At 44.1% G+C, this 22,924-nt stretch overlaps 1 protein-coding gene across 12 annotated transcripts in view; it reads left to right on the forward strand.

Annotated features, from left to right (window-relative positions):
• Positions 1–22,924, forward strand: part of WNK2 (WNK lysine deficient protein kinase 2) — a 252,051-nt gene that overhangs the window by 218,270 nt on the left and 10,857 nt on the right. For 11 of the 12 annotated variants that reach the window (XM_073574203.1, XM_073574200.1, XM_073574202.1 and 8 more), the window contains one exon: positions 11,210–11,308. The exons of the other annotated variant lie outside the window; for it this stretch is intronic. In XM_073574203.1, the coding sequence (XP_073430304.1) occupies positions 11,210–11,308 (99 nt within the window). The remainder of the gene's footprint in view (positions 1–11,209; positions 11,309–22,924) is intronic. 12 annotated transcript variants of the gene reach the window in all.

The following is a 22,924-nucleotide window of genomic DNA, read 5'->3' on the forward strand; positions in this document are numbered from 1 at the left end:
CCAGTGGGGCACAGTGTTTGTGCTGATGTTAGTAACAGAGGAGGTCTGGACTCAGCAGTTATGGAGTCAGCAGAGCGGTGGTGACTTTTCTGCCCTTGTTCCTCAGCACTCAGTGAACCTGCTCTGTAACATTACGGGATCTCCACTTCATGGCTGAGTTGATGTGGTTCCTTCCACTTCTCAATAATTGTCGTGATCCTGTAAAAGGTTTTCCAGGAGCAAAGGGCTCCTTCCCTGTCCCACAAGCTAGGAGGACTCCAGGCTATCCCTGTTCCCCAGATTACCACTGATGGTGGGATGCTGGGGTCTCGTACCTAGCTATGTTCCTATATCCACGCTTGTCTGTCCATTCCCACACCCAAGGAGGTATGGGACACAAGTGTATAGAATAACACAAACCTGAGAGACAGGATAAGACAGACCGGGAAAATAGAAAACCACAATCATACAAATTCAAATTACAAAATGACCGAGTGGGAATCAAGGAGTAGGAGGGATAAACAGAAAGCCAAATCCACAAAGAAATCTCCTGAAGACAACACCAACCGACTTCTAATTCTGAACTCTCCTTCAACTGCAAACCAGGAAGTAGAAGCTATCACTGGCAACTCCGAAGTGCAAGTGGTGAGCATATATACCAAAGGAGAGTGGCCAACACAGAAGAGCTGAGACAATTCAGGACGGAGAGCTGTAAACAGAATTGAAATAACAGCAAGGAAAACATGCACTGCTAAAAGGAAAATGAATCAGTTCTAATCAGTGCAGGGGTTTGTGCAACCAGACACCACGATCTTCTGGCCCTTTTCTGTCACGGTATCCCCATGACAATATTATCACCTACAGGTGATGGGGGAAGATTTAGTAGGAAGAAATGTCATGAACAGACGTGTTAGCCCGGTGGCTCCTATTACAGGACCATGCTGGGATTTGTGAACTCTTCACCACCAGCCGTTCTGTCACATGTTAGTAAAGGCAGGCAGCGGGCTGGATGTTATACACTGGGTACAATGGCAATGGGACTGGATGAAAAACCTGAAACCCCCATAATAACTAGAACAAGGGGCTCAAGTCAAACTGCAGTGAGCGACAATAAAGAGTGCAACCTGCTGCTTCATGCAATGTCTGAGGCTGACTGAAACAGACCTGAAACAGACGAGTGCAGCTTTATGCTCTGGCAATCAGTCGGACAGCCACCTATCTAACAATTGTCACCTATCCTGTGGATAGGTGACTCATTCTTCAGACCTAAATACCCCTGTGCGTACCTGCCGTGTGACTGTTGAAAGTTGCTCACACTGAAATGGTCCTGACGCATGAGCTGAAAGTGTCCATAAAGTCCTATGTACGTGATGTTTCAGTATGGTTGCAAAGCTGAACCTTAAAGGAATGTCCAGAAGGGCACCACCAGGAGTGGAGCCTGCGGCTTAATTGGACTCAACACGGGCAACCTCAACCATGCCATCCACAAAAAAGCTGCACAGATTGCAAGCTTAATTCCGTTAACGAACGAGACTCAGGTATGCCCCCGCGGTCCGCGTCCAGCTTACTAGAGGGACACGTGAGGCTCTGGCACGCGAGATCGGCCAATAACGGGTCTGTCATGCCCTTACATGTCTGGGGCTGCACGCGTGCTACAATGAAAGGACCAGCATGTATTGCTTACAGGTGCGGATAACACGCTGAACCCCGTTAGTGATGGGGATCTGGGATTACAATTCTTCCCCGCGAACAAGCATTTCCTAATAAGTGCAGGTCAACCGTAATTCCGGAATTAGGCCTAAACGGCATTCCAGAAAGAATGTGAAAAAGTTAAGTGTCCAAACCACAGCTGGGCTCCTCTGCTGAGTAGCACACAGTTCTTACATAAACAGGCGGCATAGCTTGGTTCACGGGTGGCCAACTCTGCTGAGTAGCATACACAGTTACTAGGCCCAAAGTATTAAGTGGTGTAAATGCAGTCAAAAACTGGTTCTTTCATAAACAGGTGGCATAGCTCGGTTCACGGGTGGGCTCCTCTTCTGAGTGGCAGACACAGTTACTAGGCCCAAAAGGATTTTCAGGACAATATGCGGTAAAAAAATTATTAGAAACGCACACTGTGTAGCTCCTTCACAGCTGTATTACACTGCTGGCTACCAGACACTGCTACTATGCCCTAAAACTGTCTATTATCATTGAAAACCATTATTAATATGAAAAAAAGATACACTTTTGTTTAACTTAACGTTCTCGAACGGAAACTCGAACAGCCGAATATTAATCAAAGTGTTGTAGTTCGACGAACAGATCTAACAGCGCCCAAAACAGCTAGAATTTGACCTTGGCCAACAGTTCCACTCAAACACCACTCATCTGTAATCAGGAGGCAGACTCAGACGGTCTCAAGCACAGTATGGATTCGACAAGATTGCAGAAAGTTGAGAAAGTGTACAGTATCACCGGATAACAGGTGTATATATAGCATAGTTTAAACATTTAAAATCTCCGTGTTTATTTCCGGATTCCGACAAAGACACTCACAGCCTCCGTATGGATTAGACAACAATCTAAAAAGTAGAAAAAAGGAAATGTTTTTGAAGTGTACACCAGTATACTGTACACTGTTGGGGTATTTTTAAATCTTCATATATATTTCTGTCTCAGTAAGACAGTCCAGACTCTCCGCAAGAGGAAACGAGATGGATAAAAGTGCAGACATAAAGTCGAGTGATTGCAGAAATTTAAGAATTACTAATCATGGGAAAAACTCCCGGGAGAATTCTCAGAGGCGATGCTGACCCTCAATTACTTTGTGTGTGGAGACAGCGAAAACAGTTCTTTCTGAAGAAAGGGTTGCTGTATCGCAGTACCGTTGATCCCATCACCGTTACTCATCTCCATCAAATTTTGATCACAGGGAGAGATGTAGACATGGTCCTCACTGCCTATCATGATCTGTCAGGTAACTTTGGAGTGGAAAAGACAGAAGCCACAGGCTGTAGGCGATTCTATTGGATTGGCATGACAGGGCACATTTAAAAATGTGGGCAGGAATGTCACACGTCTGTGAGTAGGAAAACTGTGAAAGCTGATGATAAACCACCACTGCATCTCATTGTGAGTCAACGTCCATAAGAAATGGAAGCCATTGATCATCTGAGGCTAGAGCCCGGCCAGCAGGACAGGGCATAGCTACGTCTTAACCATCATCTATCAGTTCACCAAATTTGTAGTGGCAGTCCCAGGGAAGGATTTGACAGCCCAGACTACACAGCGGAGGAGCAGGGAGAGGTAAATACTGCAAATGCTGGGGCCCTGCCCAAACAAGGGGGGCCCACTCGTGGGCGTCGGTACTGGCACTGGGCCCCTCATAGTACGCCAGTGTGTCTGACGGCGGGTGTGCACCCCCACCATCAGAGACACTTGATTGCACTATGAGGGACCCTGTGCCAGTGCCGGCGCCCAAGAGTCGGCCCACCCACCTGTCCAGGGCAATGGCACTCGCACGGTTGCGTGCGCTAGGTGGTGACCCCGGCCATGGGGGGGGAGGTAGCCCAGTTAGGGAGGTTTAAAAAATGGCATATGTTGATGTTGAACATTCAGCAGCTGCAAATGGAGGAATTGGAGAAGTCAGAGGAAGAGGAGGACAAAAGCGAGCCATTTTTCTGGCAACCTATGTGTCATCAGGAGAAGGTGGGACAAAATCCTTTGAAACCCATGCATGGTTCATTTTAATGAAGGTTAGATCAACATTTTGGGTCGACAGATGGGTCCTTTTTTCTGTCAGGATTGAGCCAGCAGTACTGAAGACTCTTTCCGATAGCACACTAGCAGCAGGGCAAGCGAGCTCCTGTAAGGCATATTGTGCCAATTCAGGCCAGGCGTCCAGTTTAGAGGCCCAATAGTCAAAGGTGAATGACCTGTGAGGGAGAACATCGATATGGGACGAGAAGTAGTTTGTAACCATAGTTGACAACTGCTGTCTCCTGTCACTTTCAATCGATGCAGTATTACCAGTCGTGTGAGCGGGACTTGAAAGATCAGTCCACAACATGGTCATGAAACCCCTGTCTCCAACGCCACTTCTGATGTGTGCACCACGAACACCTCTTCCATGTTGCCCCCTACAGCTCGTTGGAGAACCATCACCGCTGCTGTGTGCTGGGAGTGCCTCAAACAAACGGTTTACCAGAGTTGCTTGTTTGTTAGCCAATATTAGGTCAAGGTTCTCCTGTGGCGTGATGTTTTGGAATTTGCCTTTATGGCGTGGATCCAGGATGCTGGCCAACCAGTAGTCATCATCGTTCATCATTTTGGCAATGCGGGGGTCTCTTTTTAGGATCTGCAAGGCATAATCTGACATGTGGGCCAATGTTCCAGGTGTCAATGATGCACTGCGAGTGCTGGGTGGAGGAGCACTTTCTGGCAAATCCACATCCCTCCAGTCACGCACAAACCCTGTACCTGACCTTGCCACGCCAACATTTTCTCTTGCCCCACGAGAAGCATCCTCCTCCCCTAAATAATCATCCCCATCATCCTCCTCCTCTTCCTCCACCTCTTCCAGGAGAGGTCCCGGAGCAGACAATGGCTGTCATCAAGGCTTCCCTCCTCCTCTTCCTCATCCTCCTCGGCTGCAGATGCCTGCTCCTTAATGTGCATCAAAGTTTGAATGAGCAGACGCATAAGTGGGATGCTCATGCTTATAATGGCGTCGTCTGCGCTTACCAGTCGTGTGCATTCCTCAAAACACTGAAGGACTTTACAGAGGTCTTTCAGCTTCGACCACTGCACACCCAACAACTCCATGTCTGCCCTCAAAGTGCCTGGCCGTGTATCCTCCCACAAATGCATTACAGCCTACCTCTGTTCGCACAGCCTCTCAACCATGTGCAGGGTGGAGTTCCACCTTGCTGCAACGTCGATAATTAGGCGGTGCTTGGGCAGCTGGAGCAATCGCTGCAGCTTCTGCATACGAATGGAGTGTACGGGCGACCGGCGAATGTGCGAGCACAGTCTTCGGACCTTCTGGAGCAGGCCTGTTAACTCCGGATAATTATTGAGGAAGCACTGCACCACCAGGTTCAAGGTGTGAGCCAGGCAAGGTATGTGTCGGAGTTTTGAAAGGGCTATGGCTGCCACAAAATTCCGGCCGTTATCACTAACTACCTTGCCTGCCTCAAGATGTAGACTGCCCAGCCATGACTCAGTTTGTCGCTGCAAGTAGTCGGCCAGTACCTCCGCGGTGTGTCTGTTGTCACCCAAACACATCATCTTCAGCACAGCCTGCTGACGATTACCACAAGCTGTTCGATAGTGGGACACCGAGTGTGCAACACTGGCTGCTGTGGATGGAGTGCTCGTGCGACTGCGCTCTGTGGATGAGCTTTCGCTTCTGGAGGAGGTGGAGGGTTGAACGCCTACACCCAACTGTTTCCTATACCCTGGGCTAGGCAGGACTGTCCCAGCGCCGCTGTCCCCTGTGGACTCTGCATCCACCACATTAACCTAGTGCGCAGTGATTGACACGTAACTGCCCTGGCCATGCCTACTAGACCATGCATCTGTTGTGAGGTGCACCTGTCAACTCACTGAATGCTTGAGTGCATGGACAATGCGGTCTTTCACATGAAGGTGGAGGGCTGGGATGGCTTTGCGAGAAAAGTGCCGACTGGGTAGGTCATAGCGTGGTACTGCGTAGGCCATGAGTTCACGGAAAGCTTCGCTTTCAACCAACCGGTATGGCATCATCTCTAACGAGATTAGTTTGGCAATGTGGGCGTTCAAACCCAGTGTACGCGGATGAGAGGATGAGTACTTTCTTGTCCTACTCAGTCTCTGGTAGGGTGAGCTGGACTTGAGAGCTGCATATGGTGGCACTAAAACACATAAAGAAAACACAGAATGACAAATGTGCAAAAATACCCTGCAGTAAAAAATGACAGTAGTCAGCAAGTGCTGGTAAAAAGATGGTGGAACGAGCGGTGGACATGGCGGACTGAGAGAGGGTTGATGATGGTGTTGGTGTTCTTTCTGATGGCCTAGATTCAGTCTTTCGTAGCAATAACAGTGTGATTCCCTGACTGCTTTGGCCTTGCGACGACACCTCAACATTTGCTGCTGGTGGTGTGCTAACCGGTGGGCTTACAGTGGGGGAAACGATGTAGCCTTGCTGACTACCTTCATTGGGAGCAGTTGCACATGTGGTACGTGAGGTTTGGTAGTCTGTCCACGCTTGCAAGTGCATGGTGGTTAAATGTCTAAGCATGCAACTGGTATTCAAATTTCTCAGATTTTTCCCTCGGCTAAAGGTCTTTGCGCTCTTCTTACAGATAACCTTTGCCTGATCATTAGGATTTTGTTCAAAAAAGTGCCACACTGCACTCTTCCTACAATGGAAGACATTTTGAGGCCTTGCACGCTGTACTAATTTGACCGTCTGGCCTAGCTGTCCTGCAACTCTTTTGGTTTTTGTAACCCGTTTTTGGACTGCTCCGGGCCTGCCAGATAACAGCTGTTGCGATGTCGATGCCTGCTGCAGATGCTCCTCCTCCTCTTCTGAGCTATTGGCAGTGGCACCCTCTTCCCCCAATGGATGCCAATCTGGGTCAACAACTGGGTCATCCATCACCTCCTCTTCAATGTCATGTGCACCTTCCTCTGTGTCACCATGTAAGGTGGTATAGTATGCGGGAAGGGGCACCTGAGTTTCATCAGGGTCAGATTCTGGCTCAGTACACTGCGAGGACAATGTAGTGCTCTGAGTGAATGTACCAGCAGATAAATGTAGCAGTGGCTGTGCATCAGTGCACTCCATGTCAGATTCTTCTTGGACTGGGTAATTCACGATTTGACTTGATAACCCAGGCATGGCATGTGAAAAGAGCTCCATGGAGTAATCTGTAGTGTGGCCTGCCGCATCCTTTACTTTTGGTAGGGGTGAAGGACACAAGGAAAGGTGTTGTTCCTGACCAGGAGCCTCCAATGACGACTCAGTGCTTTTATTTTTTTTAAAGTTCAGAAGAGGAGGCGATAGAGCTGGAGGCTGTGTCAGCAATGTAAGCCAAAACTTGTTCCTGAAGCTCCGGCTTTAAAAGAGGTTTACCTACTCCCAGAAAAGGGAGCCTTCGAGGCCTTGTGGAGCCAGACGATGACGCAGGCTCAACACCTCCTGCATTAGGTGCTATTGTGCTTTTGCCACTACCAGCAGATCCACCACCACCACCAACACCATCATTACCAGCTGGCAACCCCCGCCCACTTCCACGGCCTCTTCCAACACGCTTCCTCATTTTTGGGAAAATGTACCCAAAATACCACCAGCAATATGGTACTGTAAAACAAGGTACAAGGTGTATATAGTATTGGGGAGAATTTGAATCTCCCTACAGACTTGAGGACACTGTGTAGATTACACCTCAATATAACAGGCTAAAATTGGATGGTGTATAAAATGTCTATATAGGACTGGGAAGAATTTGAATCTCCCTAGAGATTTTAGCAAGCTGACAATGATGCTCTCAGTCCCAAGTATGGCAGCTGGCAGCCTAATAAGCAGGACTGCTGCACACAAAAGTGTGGAAAAATGAACACTTGGTAGCTGGGCAAAAAAGAGGATGAAAAGTATTTTTGCTTTTAAAAAAGCAGTTTGCACAGCAGTGTGAAAACAGCAATGCAGCTATCAGGGAGCCTTATAAGGCAGCCTAATAACCAACAGAGCTGAATGCACCAAAATATAGCCTTCACTTGCACTGCACACTAACTGGTGTGTTGTACAGGCAAAATCGCTAGCAGCAGAAGCAGTTTTTTGTATCTTCTTCCCTGCCTAATGCTCTCCCTACAGAATCAGCACCAGCTCTCCCTATTCTGAGATCAGCAGAAGTAAGATGACAGTCGGCGTGCACGCCCTTTTATAGCCCCTGTGACGCCACACAAAGCAAGCCAATCACTTGCATGCCCTTCTCAAAGATGGTGGTGACCGCTGCTTATGTCATCGCGTTGCCCACAGTGTGCGTCCTCCATCGGCTGAAAAAGGGCGCTGGAAGCATCTTTTGAAACGCGACTTTGGCGCCATGGTCGCCGACCTCGTGGCCGACCTCACGCTATGGTCGGGTTTCGTTTCATGAAACCCGACTTTTGCGAAAGTCGGCGACTTTTGAAATTGACTGACCCGTTTCACTCAACTCTATTGCCAAATCCTGCAACCTTTCCTCATAAGACAGGGTTTGCAGACCGGTCACCATTCTGGTCGCTCTTTTCTGAACTTGCTCCAGTTTGTTGATGTCTTTTTTTTAAAATGTGGCGCCCAAAACTGGACACAGTATTCCAGATGAGGTCTGACCAAAGAGTAGAGGGCAATAATGACTTCACGTGATCTAGACTGTATGCTTCTGTTAATACATCCTAGAATTGTATTTGCCTTTTTTGCTGCTGCATCTCACTGTTGACTCATATTCAGTCTGTGATCTATTAGTATACCCAAGTCTTTTTCACATGTGCTGTTGCTTAGCACATTCTCCCATTCTGTATATGCTTTTTTCATTTTTATTGCCCAGATGTAGTACTTTGCATTTTTCCCTGTTAAAAGACATTCTGTTAGTTGCTGCCCACTGCTCCAGTTTATTTATATATTTTTGAATCTTCTCTCTCTCTTCTCTAGTATTAGCTATCCCTCCTATCTTTGTGTCATCAGCAAATTTAATCATTTTACCCTGAATTCCTTCATCTAAACCGTTGATAAAGATGTTGAACAATACAGGGCCCAGGACAGAGCCCTGTGGTACCCCACTTGAGACATTCTTCCAACTGGATGTGCAGCCATTTACGACCACTATTTGGGTCCGATCACTAAGCCAGTTATGAATCCACCTAACAGTTGCCTTGTCCATTCCATACTTAGCCATTTTTTCAATAAGGATTGTGTGAGATACTTTGTCAAATGCTTTGCTGAAGTCAAGATATACTATATCTACAGCATTTCCCTGATCCACCCAATCAGTGATTCTGTCATAGAAGGAAATTAAGTTAGTCTGACATGACTTATTAGTTACAAACCCATGCTGACTCTGTTTAATCACTTCATTCTTATCCAGGTACTGACATACATGTTGTTTAATAATTTGTTCAAAGATCTTTCCTGGTATAGAAGTCAGACTCACCGGCCTATAGTTGCCTGGGTCCACCTTCTTCCCCTTTTGGAAGATAGGAACAACATTTGCTCTTCTCCAGTCTTCTGGGACTTCTCCTGTTCTCCACGAATTTTCAAAGATGGAGAGCTGTTCAAAAATTTCTTCTGCTATCTCCTTCAGTACTCTGGGGTGTAATTCATCTGGACCTGGAGACTTGAATTCATTTAGGTTAGCTAAGTGTTTCATCACTGTATTTCTGTTTATAGATATCCTGGGTTTTTCTATTCCCTTAATAGGACAGTGAAGAATAGTTGATGTTACATTTCCTTTCTGAGAGAAAACAGATGCAAAATAGGAATTTAAAAGTTCGGCCTTCTCAACATCCTGTCTTACCATTTCATCATTTTCGTCTTGTAAAAATCCTATAGCATCTTTGACTTTTCTTTTACATATCCCCAAAATCCTTTATTATTGCTTTTGACGTCTCCTGCAAGCCTCAATTCATTGTCAGCTTTAGATAATCTGATACGTGTCCTGCAGGTTCTGTAGACAGCATTATATTCTTCTTTAGATATGCCTACCTCTTTCCATTTTATAAACATTTCTTTCTTCCTTTTTAGCATGTGCTTAAGTTCTGTGTTCATCCATAGTGGTTTTAATATTTGCACTTTATTCTCTATGGTTTGTGCCATTTAATCTTTTTTTTTTTTTCTCACCAACTTGGCTTTGGCTTTTCCTGTGGGGTTTTTTTTTTTTTTTTTTTAGACTGGTTCATGAAATAGAACTTCTACCAAATGTTACATTTTCTTGGAGTGCCATTCACTCCATTCTCTGTGTGGAGTAAAGTTTCTGGACAAATTTCTAATTTGATGCTTTTTTTAGACAAACGTGCGACTTTTGGCTAAAAAATGTCACTGGATAGAAAATGAAGTCTACTACATCACAAAAAAATGGAAATATTCTTTACAATGGCAGCCTGTGGAAGTCAAATTGAGCAGTTTGGTGTGAAGGCGTCATTAGCCGTGTCAGTGAGGAGCATTTTGAAACTTATGGAAACCATAAACGCATTGTGAAAATAATTTTTTTTTTTTTTTTAAAGGTGTCCACTAAATACATTTGGGATGGGGGTAATAGAATTAAGCAACATCACGTGTGAAAAAGATTTGGGTATATTAATAGATCACAAACTGCACATGAGTCAATAGTGTGATGCAGCAGCAAAAAAGGCAAACAGTTCTTGGCTGTATTAAAAGAAGCATAGAGTCTAGATCACGTGAAGCAATTAATCCCCTCTACTCCTCCTTGGTCAGGCCTCATCTGGAATACTGTGTCCAGTTCTGGTCACCACATTTTAAAAAAAACATTGAAAAGCTGGAGCAAGTTCAGAGAAGAGCCACCAGGATGGTGAGCGGACTGCAAAGTATGTCCTTCAAGGAATTGTTAAAGGATCTGGGAATGTTTAGCTTAAAAAAAGGCTAAGAAGAGACTTAATAGTTGTCTACAAATATCTGAAGGGATGTCACAATATAGAGGGATCATCCATTATTCTCATTTGCACATGGAAACACGAGAAGCAATGGAATGAAATTGAAAGGGAGAAGATACAGATTAGATATTAGAAAAAACTTTTTGACAGTGAGGGCGATCAATGAGTGGAACAGGCTGCCACGAGAGATGGTGAGTTCTCCTTCACTGGAAGTCTTCAAGCAGAGGCTGGACAGACATCTGTTTGAGATAGTTTAGTGAATCCTGCATTGAGCAGGGGGTTGGACTTGATGACCAAGGAGGTCCCGTCCAACTCTGACATTCTATGATTCTGTGATATCGATAGCACCCATGATGTAACCATGCGGGGGAGACTGGATTCACTTTTAGAAGGACAGCTCTTAAAGTGGAAATGACCCATCCAAATCATTGTGCCCAAATTTCATAACACATTATATTTTTTTACCTTTTTTATAAAGATGCAGCCACCAATCCCTTGTTTGGTAGTTAAGAGCTTCTCTTGTATGACAAAGTTACTTTGATTTCTGGCCGCGCGTCCCATCGCTAATCATAGTTTACCAGTGTCTCTGTTTTCTTCCTTCTATATTCATTTGCAGGCTGGACGGTTTACCACCAAACATCTGAGAGCGTGACCTATAAGTCTAGTAGCAAACCTCGTACCCGATTCCTCAGTGGACCTGTGTCTTTATCCATCTGTTTGTATTTGTTCTTTTCTATTTAATGCGCCTCATCTCTTCCCTGTCCCCAACTTCTACTTTTCTTTTATATCTCATCCGCTTTGTCACCTTTCCTTTTCCTTTTGACAGCTCATCCATTCTTCTGGATGTGGTACCCAACCTTTGTCCAGAGTAGAGGTTTTTTTTTCTATATATATATATATATATATATAATATTATATTATATTTTTTATTTTTTTTTTTAGAAAATTGTGATTTTTTTTGTATGTGAAATATTTGTTTTTTAAGAAACATTATGGAAGCCATTGCAAAATTAGGAAATTACCGTAATTTGGCTTCTGACTCTGTGCCATAGGTTGAGTATCACTGTCCAAAACTGGCATCATGTCTTCCTTTTGTGACCATGTGTTATTTGGATGCTTTTGTGTGCGCAGCTGTTACCAAATGTCTGGGTAGCAAAAGCAAGTGGGCAGGAGCTTGTAGTCTGCGCAGCCAGACACCAACGTGTAAACCCCTGTGTTTGGTATCTTTTTTTTCTTATCTTATTCTTCACTTGGTTTTTGATGTAGATTTTGAGATTTTTTCATATAAGTGGTATGATGTTCTGTGGCCCTAATGAACAACCCACGTCTGAGTAGAAGAATGGTCTTTGCAAGTCTAAGGGCTGAGGATCAATAGTGGCCATGCAGAAGGACAGATAATTGGGTTGATATGAACATTTTGCATTTGTTCATGCTTATCATATGCTTTACATGACATTTTAATACTTTTATATGCAACATTACTAATATATTTATTTTTTTGCTTTGTAATTACTTTTGCTATAGTCCGCTTTAGCATTAGCGGTCATGTTTATAAAACTTGGAGGTCCAGTGACCAACCAAAAAAGAAAAGTAAAACTTTAATTTAAATATCTAACAGTGGTTTTTAAAATGATGTAGATACAACTCGCCCTCTCCAACGTGTATATGTTCCTTCTGTCATTTGGGCAATCCGCTCTTCTGTGCACAGATAAGGCTTTTGAGGCATCTGATTTACACTCGTAACAAAAAGTTTATCCGAGCCAGCATAAAATAAAAATATATCGTTTTTTTAGGTGTGTTTTAAATGTTTTTAACACTAGCGATAAGGAATGATAAAACACCACTGTGTACCACGGTAAGCAACGTCACACAGGTTGCATAAAAATACAAGAATCGTTCAAAATCACGACATGAAAACTGTAAAAAGTGTGTGTGTGTAATATAACAAAAATGTAAAATATTCTATTAGTGACATAACCCATTCATACAATTATATACACATACTCAATAACACACTGCCAACCACGAACATAATAGAACGAGAAACTTCAGAACTCCTATTCGCCAGCCGCCCAAAGCAAACCATAAGCAGAAGGGAATCCACTATTAATTTCTGTGGGCACTTATTTTATAAGAAAATAGGGGGGGAAGCCAGCTCTGCTTAAGGTTAGAACGCATAAATTGAAGTGCATATGCACATAATATCCAGCTGTATTCAAAAATGAGATATTTGGCAAAAAAATTGATCAATTCAATTGAGCCACCCCGCCGCGCCAAGGCAATCTCATGTGGGGGTCCTACTCTATATTTATAATAAATACTGTGCCAATACGGCCTCCTAAGAGCATGACCACATCAAGTGCAATCTGTACCTGAACATTGCTGGATCGCTCCCATGAAGCCAGATGAAGCAAGTGCAGATGAAGGCCAACCAGGTCTGAACACAGACATATCAGGATTGACCTCCACACATTGCCCAACCAGCAAACATAGATGAAGGGCGATGTTGGCCCAGACACAGGTGCACAATTAAATAAAGCTTGATCTAGGCTGCTGTGCACACACACGGCAGCCCCGCCCTGCCCCAAGCTTTATTTAATTGTGCACCTGTGTCTGGGCCAACATAGATGAAGGGCGATGTTTGCTGGTTGGGCAGTGTGTGGAGGTCAATCCTGATATGTCTGTGTTCAGACCTGGTTGGCCTTCATCTGCACTTGCTTCATCTGGCTTCATGGGAGCGATTCAGCAATGTTCAGGTACAGATTGCACTTGATGTGGTCATGCTCTTAGGAGGCCGTAATGGCACAGTATTTATTATAAATGTAGAGTAGGACCCCCCACATGAGATTGCCTTGGCGCGGCGGGGTGGCTCAATTGAATTGATCAATTTTTTTGCCAAATATCTCATTTTTGAATACAGCTGGATATTTTGTGCATATGCACTTCAATTTATGCGTTCTAACCTTAAGCAGTGCTGGCTTCCCCCCCTATTTTCCACTTATTTTATAGGGTGTTGCGTATCGGTGAACCAACTTAAAAAGGTCATCCATTACTCGCATAATTTCATCTGAATCCCTATGTTTGCTCCTTGTAAAATAATAGCAATTATAGTCCCCTTTGGTGATAGTGTTTTCTGCACTGGTTCTCCCTGGGATCGCGTGACGTTGTCATGTGATCCCTACAGCCAATCAGCGGTGGTTTCACAATCATGTGATTCCTGCGGCCAATCAGCGGTGGTGAGAGTCGCATGATCCCCTGAGAGCCAGTGCCAACACCCCTGGAATGGCACCAGAGGTGAGTATAGATGTTATGATTTTACAAGGGGGAAACATACAGATTTAGAAGATGTCTTCTGAGTAGTGGACAACCCCTTTAAGCCACTGAAACAGGGTAGGGTTGTTGGGAGACTTCCAAGCCATGATCACAATTTGTCAAGCAGAAGTTAGTACAATTATTTAAAAAAGAATCCTCTTCTGTGCATTTAACAATGGTGTTTTTTAATACAGCAAGCTAACAAATGACCACAACTGGAAAATCCCGTTACAGGACCACACCAGAGAATGACACCTTGTACAGGACCACACCGGAGAATGATACCTTGTACAGGACCACACCTGAGAATGTTACTTTGTACAGGACCACACCGGAGAATGGTACCTTGTACAGGACCACACCGGAGAATGGTACCTTGTACAGGACCACACCGGAGAATGGTACCTTGTACAGGACCACACCGGAGAATGGTACCTTGTACAGGACCACACTAGAGAATGGTACCTTTGTACAAGACTAAACCTGAGAATGACACCTTGTACAGGACCACACCGGAGAATGACACCTTGTACAGGACCACACTAGAGAATGGTACCTTGTACAAGATTACACCTGAGAATGACACCTTGTATAGGACCACACCGGAGAATGACACCTTGTACAGGACCACACCGGAGAATGGTACCTTGTACAGGACCACACCGGAGAATGGTACCTTGTACAGGACCACACCGGAGAATGGTACCTTGTACAGGACCACACCGGAGAATGGTACCTTGTACAGGACCACACTAGAGAATGGTACCTTGTACAAGACTAAACCTGAGAATGACACCTTGTACAGGACCACACCGGAGAATGACACCTTGTACAGGACCACACTAGAGAATGGTACCTTGTACAAGACTACACCTGAGAATGACACCTTGTATAGGACCACACCTGAGAATGACACCTTGTACAGGACCACACCGGAGAATGACACCATGTACAGGACCACACTAGAGAATGGTACCTTGTACAAGACTACACCTGAGAATGACACCTTGTATAGGACCACACCGGAGAATGACACCTTGTACAGGACCACACCTGAGAATGACACCATGTACAGGACCACACCGGAGAATGGTACCTTGTACAGGATCACACTGGCGAATGGTATCTTGTACAGGACCACACTAGAGAATGGTACCTTGTACAAGACTAAACCTGAGAATGACACCTTGTACAGGACCACACCGGAGAATGACACCTTGTACAGGACCACACTAGAGAATGGTACCTTGTACAAGACTACACCTGAGAATGACACCTTGTATAGGACCACACCTGAGAATGACACCTTGTACAGGACCACACCGGAGAATGACACCATGTACAGGACCACACTAGAGAATGGTACCTTGTACAAGACTACACCTGAGAATGACACCTTGTATAGGACCACACCGGAGAATGACACCTTGTACAGGACCACACCTGAGAATGACACCTTGTACAGGACCACACCGGAGAATGGTACCTTGTACAGGATCACACTGGCGAATGGTATCTTGTTCAGAAACCACAAAATTTACTGAATGAACCAAAGGCACGAGTCATTACTAGATATAAGAAATTTAATATGATGGTTTAATATACCTACCCGATGGATAAAATGTCTATTGAATTGGGGAGTCTCTAGCACTAATCACTGAATTGAAGACTGTAATCCACCAGTCTTCATCGGAAATATCCAAAATTGTGTCCTACCACTTCTTATGTGCCTGTAGCTTCTCTGCTTTGGAGCAGGGCCACCAAACTGTAGTGCCATCTTCACATGTTCAGTATTTGGTCAATATTTTACATCAGTATTTGTAATCAAAAAATCAGGAGTGTGTGATTTCCAAGCCATTGTTTCAACGAAAAATGAAAAGTCTCTGTTGTAGCTTCATTAAAATATGTGATGTAGATATACAAAAAAGTATTATTTGGATAATATATATATATATATATATATATATATATATATATATATATATATATATATATATATATATATATATATATATATATATATATATATATATAAAATCTCTATCTTCATCACATTTTAATGAATTCTCATTATAGCTTTTTGATTTTTATCTTGTGCTGGATCGGACAAACTTTTTGCTATGACTTTATTCAATATCTATTATCTGACTAATATACGGTATGTGAACACTTTCCTCAAATCCTCAAAGAGTAAGTTCTGCTCCACTCGCAAGAGGCGACAGTGGTAGGTGATGTCACGTCTAGTGATGCCTCCCAGGATGCAAGCTCCATCGGCAGGAATTGTGCACCTGTCACATTAGAATGGGAAGAGTGAGAAAAGCAGGACTTACTCTTTAAAGCACTCTCCCACCCTTTGAATACCATTTTGTTTTGTTTTTTGGCATACCTAAATAGATTTATATATTTTTGTATATATATATACACTCACTGGCCACTTTATTAGGTACACCATGCTAGGAAGGGGTTGGACCCCCTTTTGCCTTCAGAACTGCCTCAATTCTTCGTGGCAGAGATTCAACAAGGTGCTGGAAGCATTCCTCAGAGATTTTGGACCATATTGACATGATGGCATCACACAGTTGGCGCAGATTTGTCGGCTGCACATCCCTGATGTGAATCTCCCGTTCCACCACATCCCAAAGATGCTCTATTGGATTGAGATCTGGTGACTGAGGAGGCCATTTGAGTACAGTAAACTCATTGTCATGTTCAAGAAACCAATCTGAGATGATTCGAGCTTTATGACATGGCGCATTATCCTGCTGAAAGTAGCCATCAGATGTTGGGTACATTGTGGTCATAAAGGGATGGACATGGTCAGCAACAATACTCAGGTAGGCTGTGGCGTTGCAACGATGCTCAATTGGTACCAAGGGGCCCAAAGAGTGCCCAGAAAAAATTCCCCACACCATGACACCACCACCACCAGCCTGAACCGTTGATACAAGGCAGGATGGATCCATGCTTTCATGTTGTTTACGCCAAATTCTGACCCTACCATCCGAATGTCGCAGCAGAAATCGAGACTCATCAGACCAGGCAACGTTTTTCCAATCTTCTACTGTCCAATTTCGATGAGCTTGTGCAAATTGTAGCCTCAGTTTCCTGTTCTTAGCTGAGAGGAGTGGTACCCAGTGTGGTCTTCTGCTGCTGTAGCCCATCTGCCTCAAAGTTCGACGCACTGTGCGTTCAGAGATGCTCTTCTGCCTACCTTGGTTGTAACGGGTGGCAATTTGAGTCACTGTTGCCTTTCTATCAGCTCGAACCAGTCTGCCCATTCTCCTCTGACCTCTGGCATCAACATGGCATTTCCGGCCACAGAACTGCCGCTCACTGGATTTTTTTTCTTTTTCGGACCATTCTCTGTAAACCCTAGAGATGGTTGTGCGTGAAAATCCCAGTAGATCAGCAGTTTCTGAAATTCTCAGACCAGCCCTTCTGGCACCAACAATCATGCCACGTTCAAAGGCACTCAAATCACCTTTCTTCCCCATACTGATGCTCGGTTTGAACTGCAGGAGATTGTCTTGACCATGTCTACATGCCTAAATGCACTGAGTTGCCGCCATGTGATTGGCTGATTAGAAATTAAGTCTTAACACACAGTTGGACAGGTGTACCTAATAAAGTGGCCAGTGAGTGTATATATATTTTTTATAGTTTTTTTTGTTTTGTTTTTTTGCTACAACTCTCCAAATCCGTGGCATAAATGGAAACTGTGCCTACAACATCACTTAGGGTTGGTGACTACTTAATTTATGCAGTCATCCGCACCCGGACACCAGGATTTGACGACTCTGATCCCAGATGTTTAATCATGTAAATGCCACAGTCTGCGCTGGTCCCCTACATCCATCTAAATCATTAGACCCAAGGCTACCCCAATGTCGCCCTCACAATGGGATCATAGAGGAGAGGGGGAGGGTAACAAAGGTTTTGGCATGTGAAGACCAAGCCATAGCCCACTCTCCCAACCCCTCTATAAAAAAAAAAGCTATACAATGCTTATAAACCCCCCCAAAATATGGGCTTAAAAGCACAGCTCCTAGGTATACCCCTTAATAAAATTGTTGAAGGCACAAGTAGACTTCCCAAATGTCCCAGTTATAATGAGGAAGCTTCTTCTCAGTGTTATTGGGATCTTTACGAAGACAAAGTCCCCAGGTTTGATAGTCTACAATTTGAAGTTCATTCTAAATATAAAGGATATTTTCAAAATGTTTTTTGGACCTGAAACTTCTCAAAGGACTTGGAGTATTCCCAGATTTAGTGATGGAAACATTAATCTTAAAAACTGAGAATGATCTATTCTGGATGGACTCTTAGGGTACCTTCCCACTGAGTCTCTTTCCTGTGTTTATCTGACCAGCACCTCTTAAAAAGATTAAAAAAAAATGGCAGACAGTGCTCACCAAACACTCAAAAGAATCTTCCCATTCATTTCTATAGAAAAAAATGACTTGCTGTTCTTATGTTTAGGATTTTGAGCATCACTTGAGCACTTCAGGCTTTTGAAAACGCCTGGTTGGAGAAAACAAATTGGATGTTAATTCTTTGTAAGCATCTCCTGACAGAAAACATTCCAAAATTGTCCACTTCCTATCAAAATGCTGCAAAAAAACACTTGCGAAAAAACGCTGAAAAAATGCTTATAAAACTCTTAAAAACAGTTGCATTAAACACAAATCTCCTCCAAAAAGGCCCATAACAAGGGTAAATTTATGAAGGCTTTCCACTTGAAAACACTTGGTTCTTGATAGCTGGAAAAAAAATGTGTGAACATCCTCTTATCTTAAATGAACAAACATCAAATTACCTTGCAAAAATCCTGGAATTGAGACTTAAACACCCTTGCAATACTTTTAAAAAGAGTAGTCATGGCAGACCTGTTTTTGAAGCCTGGAGTGGAGGTTTTTTTTATAAGGGCTCATACCCAGCGCCATGAAAAAAAAGTCCGATTTCGGTTCAGAAAAGTGGAAGGAGTGTCATGCGACTTTCATGCAAGTACAATCCATTTTTTAACACCTAGCAACCGATTTACATAAGATATATGATCAGTGCTTTTTGTGTCGTTTACGCTACATGTTTCTATTTTTTTAGTAAATACATTTCTTTCGGAAAGAAAATGGTGTGGGGGATCCACTTAAATTTTGTTAACCAGCAGTGGGAAAGCGGACGGCTAGGGTCAGATGTTTATAGCCTGACAGGGGGTAATACCCATGGAGCGTCCCCAGGCTATTAATATCCGCTCACAGCTCTATACTTAACCTTTCATGGTTATTAATATGAAGACCACTCCAAAAATGTAGGGTCCCCATATAATTAATAACCAGCAGAGGCTAGACAGATAGCTGCAGGCTGATATTAATAGGCTAGGAAGGGGCCATGGATATTGCCCACCCCCAGACTAAAAACATCAGATCTGAGCTGCCCTGGCAAAGGCACATCCAAAAGAAGCGCCAATTCTGGCATTTAGCCTTGCTGTTCCCAGTTGCCCTGGTGCGGTGGCAAGTGGGGTAATACTTGTTGAGGTTGATGTCACCTTTGTATTGTCAGCTGACATCAAGCCCAGAGGTTAGTAATGGAGAGGCATGTATAAGACGCCCCATTAGTAACCCCATAGAGATATTGTATGAAAACACATACACTCAGAATAAAGTAATTAAATTGAAATAATGTCAGACTCTTTAATGAATTTACATTTATCAAAAACATGTATACTCACGTCAACGCCCAATCCACTGAAGCCAATGTCTCATTTAGAATTAAAATATTAAAAAACACTTCCTTACATGTCCGCCAAGAAGATAATTCATTTGTCCAGCTGCGCGTCCAGCTCTGCTACATCTAGATGGCAGGCTGCATGATGCTACTATACAGCCTGCCTTCCAGCAGAGACTCTGAATTGTATGTGTTTGTACAGTTCAGTGCCTTGCTGTGAACCCCTTTCACCCCCTCCCCAAACTATCACCCCACTTGCTACTGCACGAGGGCAAGTGGAAAGAGTGAAGCTACGTGCCAGAATTGGCACATCTTATGACTGCGCTTTTTCTAGGGCTGCTGTGAGCTGAAGTGTTTAGTATCCATGGCACCTTCCTTGGCTATTAATATCAGCCCGCAGCTATATGCCTAGCCTTTGCTGATTATTAAACATAGGGGGACCCTACATCATCTTTTGGGGGGCGTCCCCCATTATAATAACCAGGAAAGGCTAAGTATATTTATTATTATTATTATTATTGCGCCATTTATTCCATGGCGCTTTACATGTAAGGAGGGGTATACATAAAAACAAGTACAATAATGTTAAACAATACAAGTCATAACTGGTACAGGAGGAGAGAGGACCCTGCCCGCGAAGGCTCACAATCTACAAGGGATGGGTGAAAATACAGTAGGCGAGGGTAGAGCTGGTCATGCAGAGGTTTGGTTGATCGGTGGTTGCTGCAAGTTATAGGCTTGTCGGAAGAGGTGGATCTTCAGGCTCTTTTTGAAGGTTTCGATGGTAGGTGAGAGTCTGATATGTTGTGGTAGAGAGTTCCAGAGCAAGGGTGATGCGCGAGAGAAATCTTGTATGCGATTGTGGGAAGAGGAGATAAGAGGGGAGTAGAGAAGGAGATCTTGTGAGGATCGGAGGTTGCGTGCAGGAAAGTACCGGGAGACGAGGTCACAGATGTATGGAGGAGACAGGTTGTGGATGGCTTTGTATGTCATGGTTTTGTACTGGAGTCTCTGGGCAATGGGGAGCCAGTGAAGGGATTGACAGAGGGGAGAAGCTGGGGAATAGCGGGGGGACAGGTGGATTAGTCGGGCAGCAGAGTTTAGAATAGATTGGAGGGGTGCGAGAGTTTTCGAGGGGAGGCCACAGAGCAGGAGGTTGCAGTAGTCAAGGCGAGAGATTATGAGGGCATGGATTAGGGTTTTTGCAGATTTTTGGTTGAGGAATGAACGGATTCGTGAAATATTTTTGAGTTGAAGTCGGCAGGAAGTGGAAAGGGCTTGGATATGTGGTTTGAAGGAGAGATCAGCGTCAAGGATTACCCCGAGGCAGCGAGCTTGTGGGACTGGGGAGAGTGGGCAGCCATTTACTGTAATGGATAGGTTTGTTGGGGGGGTCACGTGAGATGGGGGAAAGCTGATGAATTCTGTTTTGTCCATGTTGAGTTTCAGAAATCTAGCAGAGAAGAAGGATGAAATAGTGGACAGACATTGAGGGATTCTGGTTAGTAGGGAGGTGATATCTGGTCCAGAGATGTAGATCTGTGTGTCTTCAGCATAGAGATACAAGTATACAACTGTAAGCTGATATTAATAGCCTGGGAAGCTCCATGGGTATTACCTCCTTCCCCCGCTATAAACATTTGATTCCAGCTGTCCGCTTTCCCCCTGCTGGTTAATAATATGTCAGGGATCCCACGTCATTTTTTTTTTTTTAGACATTTATTTATTAATTAAATAAATGTACAGTAAACTGCACAAGCATTGTACTAATTATATATGTGACTCACATCTTTTTATCTATTCTATGTGTGTATATATCTATTCTATTTTGTCGGGTCACTCCGTGATTTTACTGGACGCGGCAGATGAATTGCCATGAATTGACATTGGTGTGCAAATATCGGACAGCGGTTGAATGGTCGGAGTGCCATGAGATTTATTTTTTATTTTTGACTAGCACCCATTGACTTGCATTGGTGAGTCTCCTCCCAGATATGAGGACAATCGCAGTATGCTGGGATTTTTTCTCATCGTGATCTGAGCTGAGAAAAAAACTCACAGATGAGCAGGGACTCAGAACACTGGTAATAGTGCAGTCCGATTTTTTTTTTTTTTTTTTTTTTTTTTTTTTTTTTTTTTTTTCTGATTGTACTCGCCCGTTTTCCTCACAGTTATGAGCCCTTAGATACAATGGGGAGGATAGGGTTTGGGAATGTATTTATGGATTGGGTTAAACTCTGGAATCGACCCTTCTCTCGAGTACTAATTAATAATCGCATCTTCACTGCACAAGTGCTGGGGTTGTCTTATTCATACTGTTGTATGATGGTGTGTTGGAATATAGAGCAGAGGAAGCTGGAGAGTTTGAGATCTAGTTTTGTGGGAAAAGACTAATTGCAGACAATACAATAAATTTATTATTATTATTGCGCCATTCCATGGCGCTTTACATGTGAGGAGGGGTATACATAATACATACAAGTACAGTAATCTTAAACAATACAAGTCACGACTGGTACAGGATGAGAGAGGACCCTGCCCGCGAGGGCTTACAATCTACAACGGGATGGGTGAGGATACAGTAGGCGAGGTAGAGCTGGTCGTGCAGTGGTTTGGTGGATCGGTGGTTACTGCAAATTGTAGGCTTGTCGGAAGAGGTAGGTCTTCAAGTTCTTTTTGAAGGTTTCCATGGTAGGCGACAGTCTGATATGTTGTGGTAGAGCGTTCCAGAGTAGAGGGGATGCGCGGGAGAAATCTTGTATGCGATTGTGGGAAGAGAAAATAAGAGGGGAGTACAGAAGGAGATCTTGTGAGGATCGGAGGTTTCGTGCAGGTCAGTACCGGGAGACTAGGTCACAGATGTACGGAGGACTCAGGTTGTGGATGGCTTTGTATGTCATGGTTAGGGTTTTGAACTGGAGTCTTTGGGTAATGGGGAGCCAGTGCAGGGATTGACAGAGGGGAGAGGCCGGGGAATAGCGGGGGGACAGGTGGATTAGTCGGGCTGCAGAGTTAAGAATAGATTGGAGGGGTGCGAGAGTGTTAAAGGGGAGGCCAGAGAGCAGGAGGTTGCAATAGTCAAGGCGGGAGATGAGGGCATGGACTAGGGTTTTTGCAGAATCTTGGTTGAGGAATGTACGGATCCGTAAAATATTTTTCAGTTGAAGTCGGCAGGAAGCGGAAAGTGCTTGGATATGTGGTTTGAAAGAGATCAGTGTCAAGGATAACCCCGAGGCAGCGAGCTTATGGGACTGGAGAGAGTGGGCAGCCGTTTACTTTAATGGATAGTTCCGTTGGG

The sequence above is a fragment of the Dendrobates tinctorius genome, unplaced genomic scaffold (assembly GCF_039654945.1).
Source record: "Dendrobates tinctorius isolate UK_male_01 unplaced genomic scaffold, ASM3965494v1 ptg000038l, whole genome shotgun sequence".
NCBI classification, from domain to species: domain Eukaryota; kingdom Metazoa; phylum Chordata; class Amphibia; order Anura; family Dendrobatidae; genus Dendrobates; species Dendrobates tinctorius.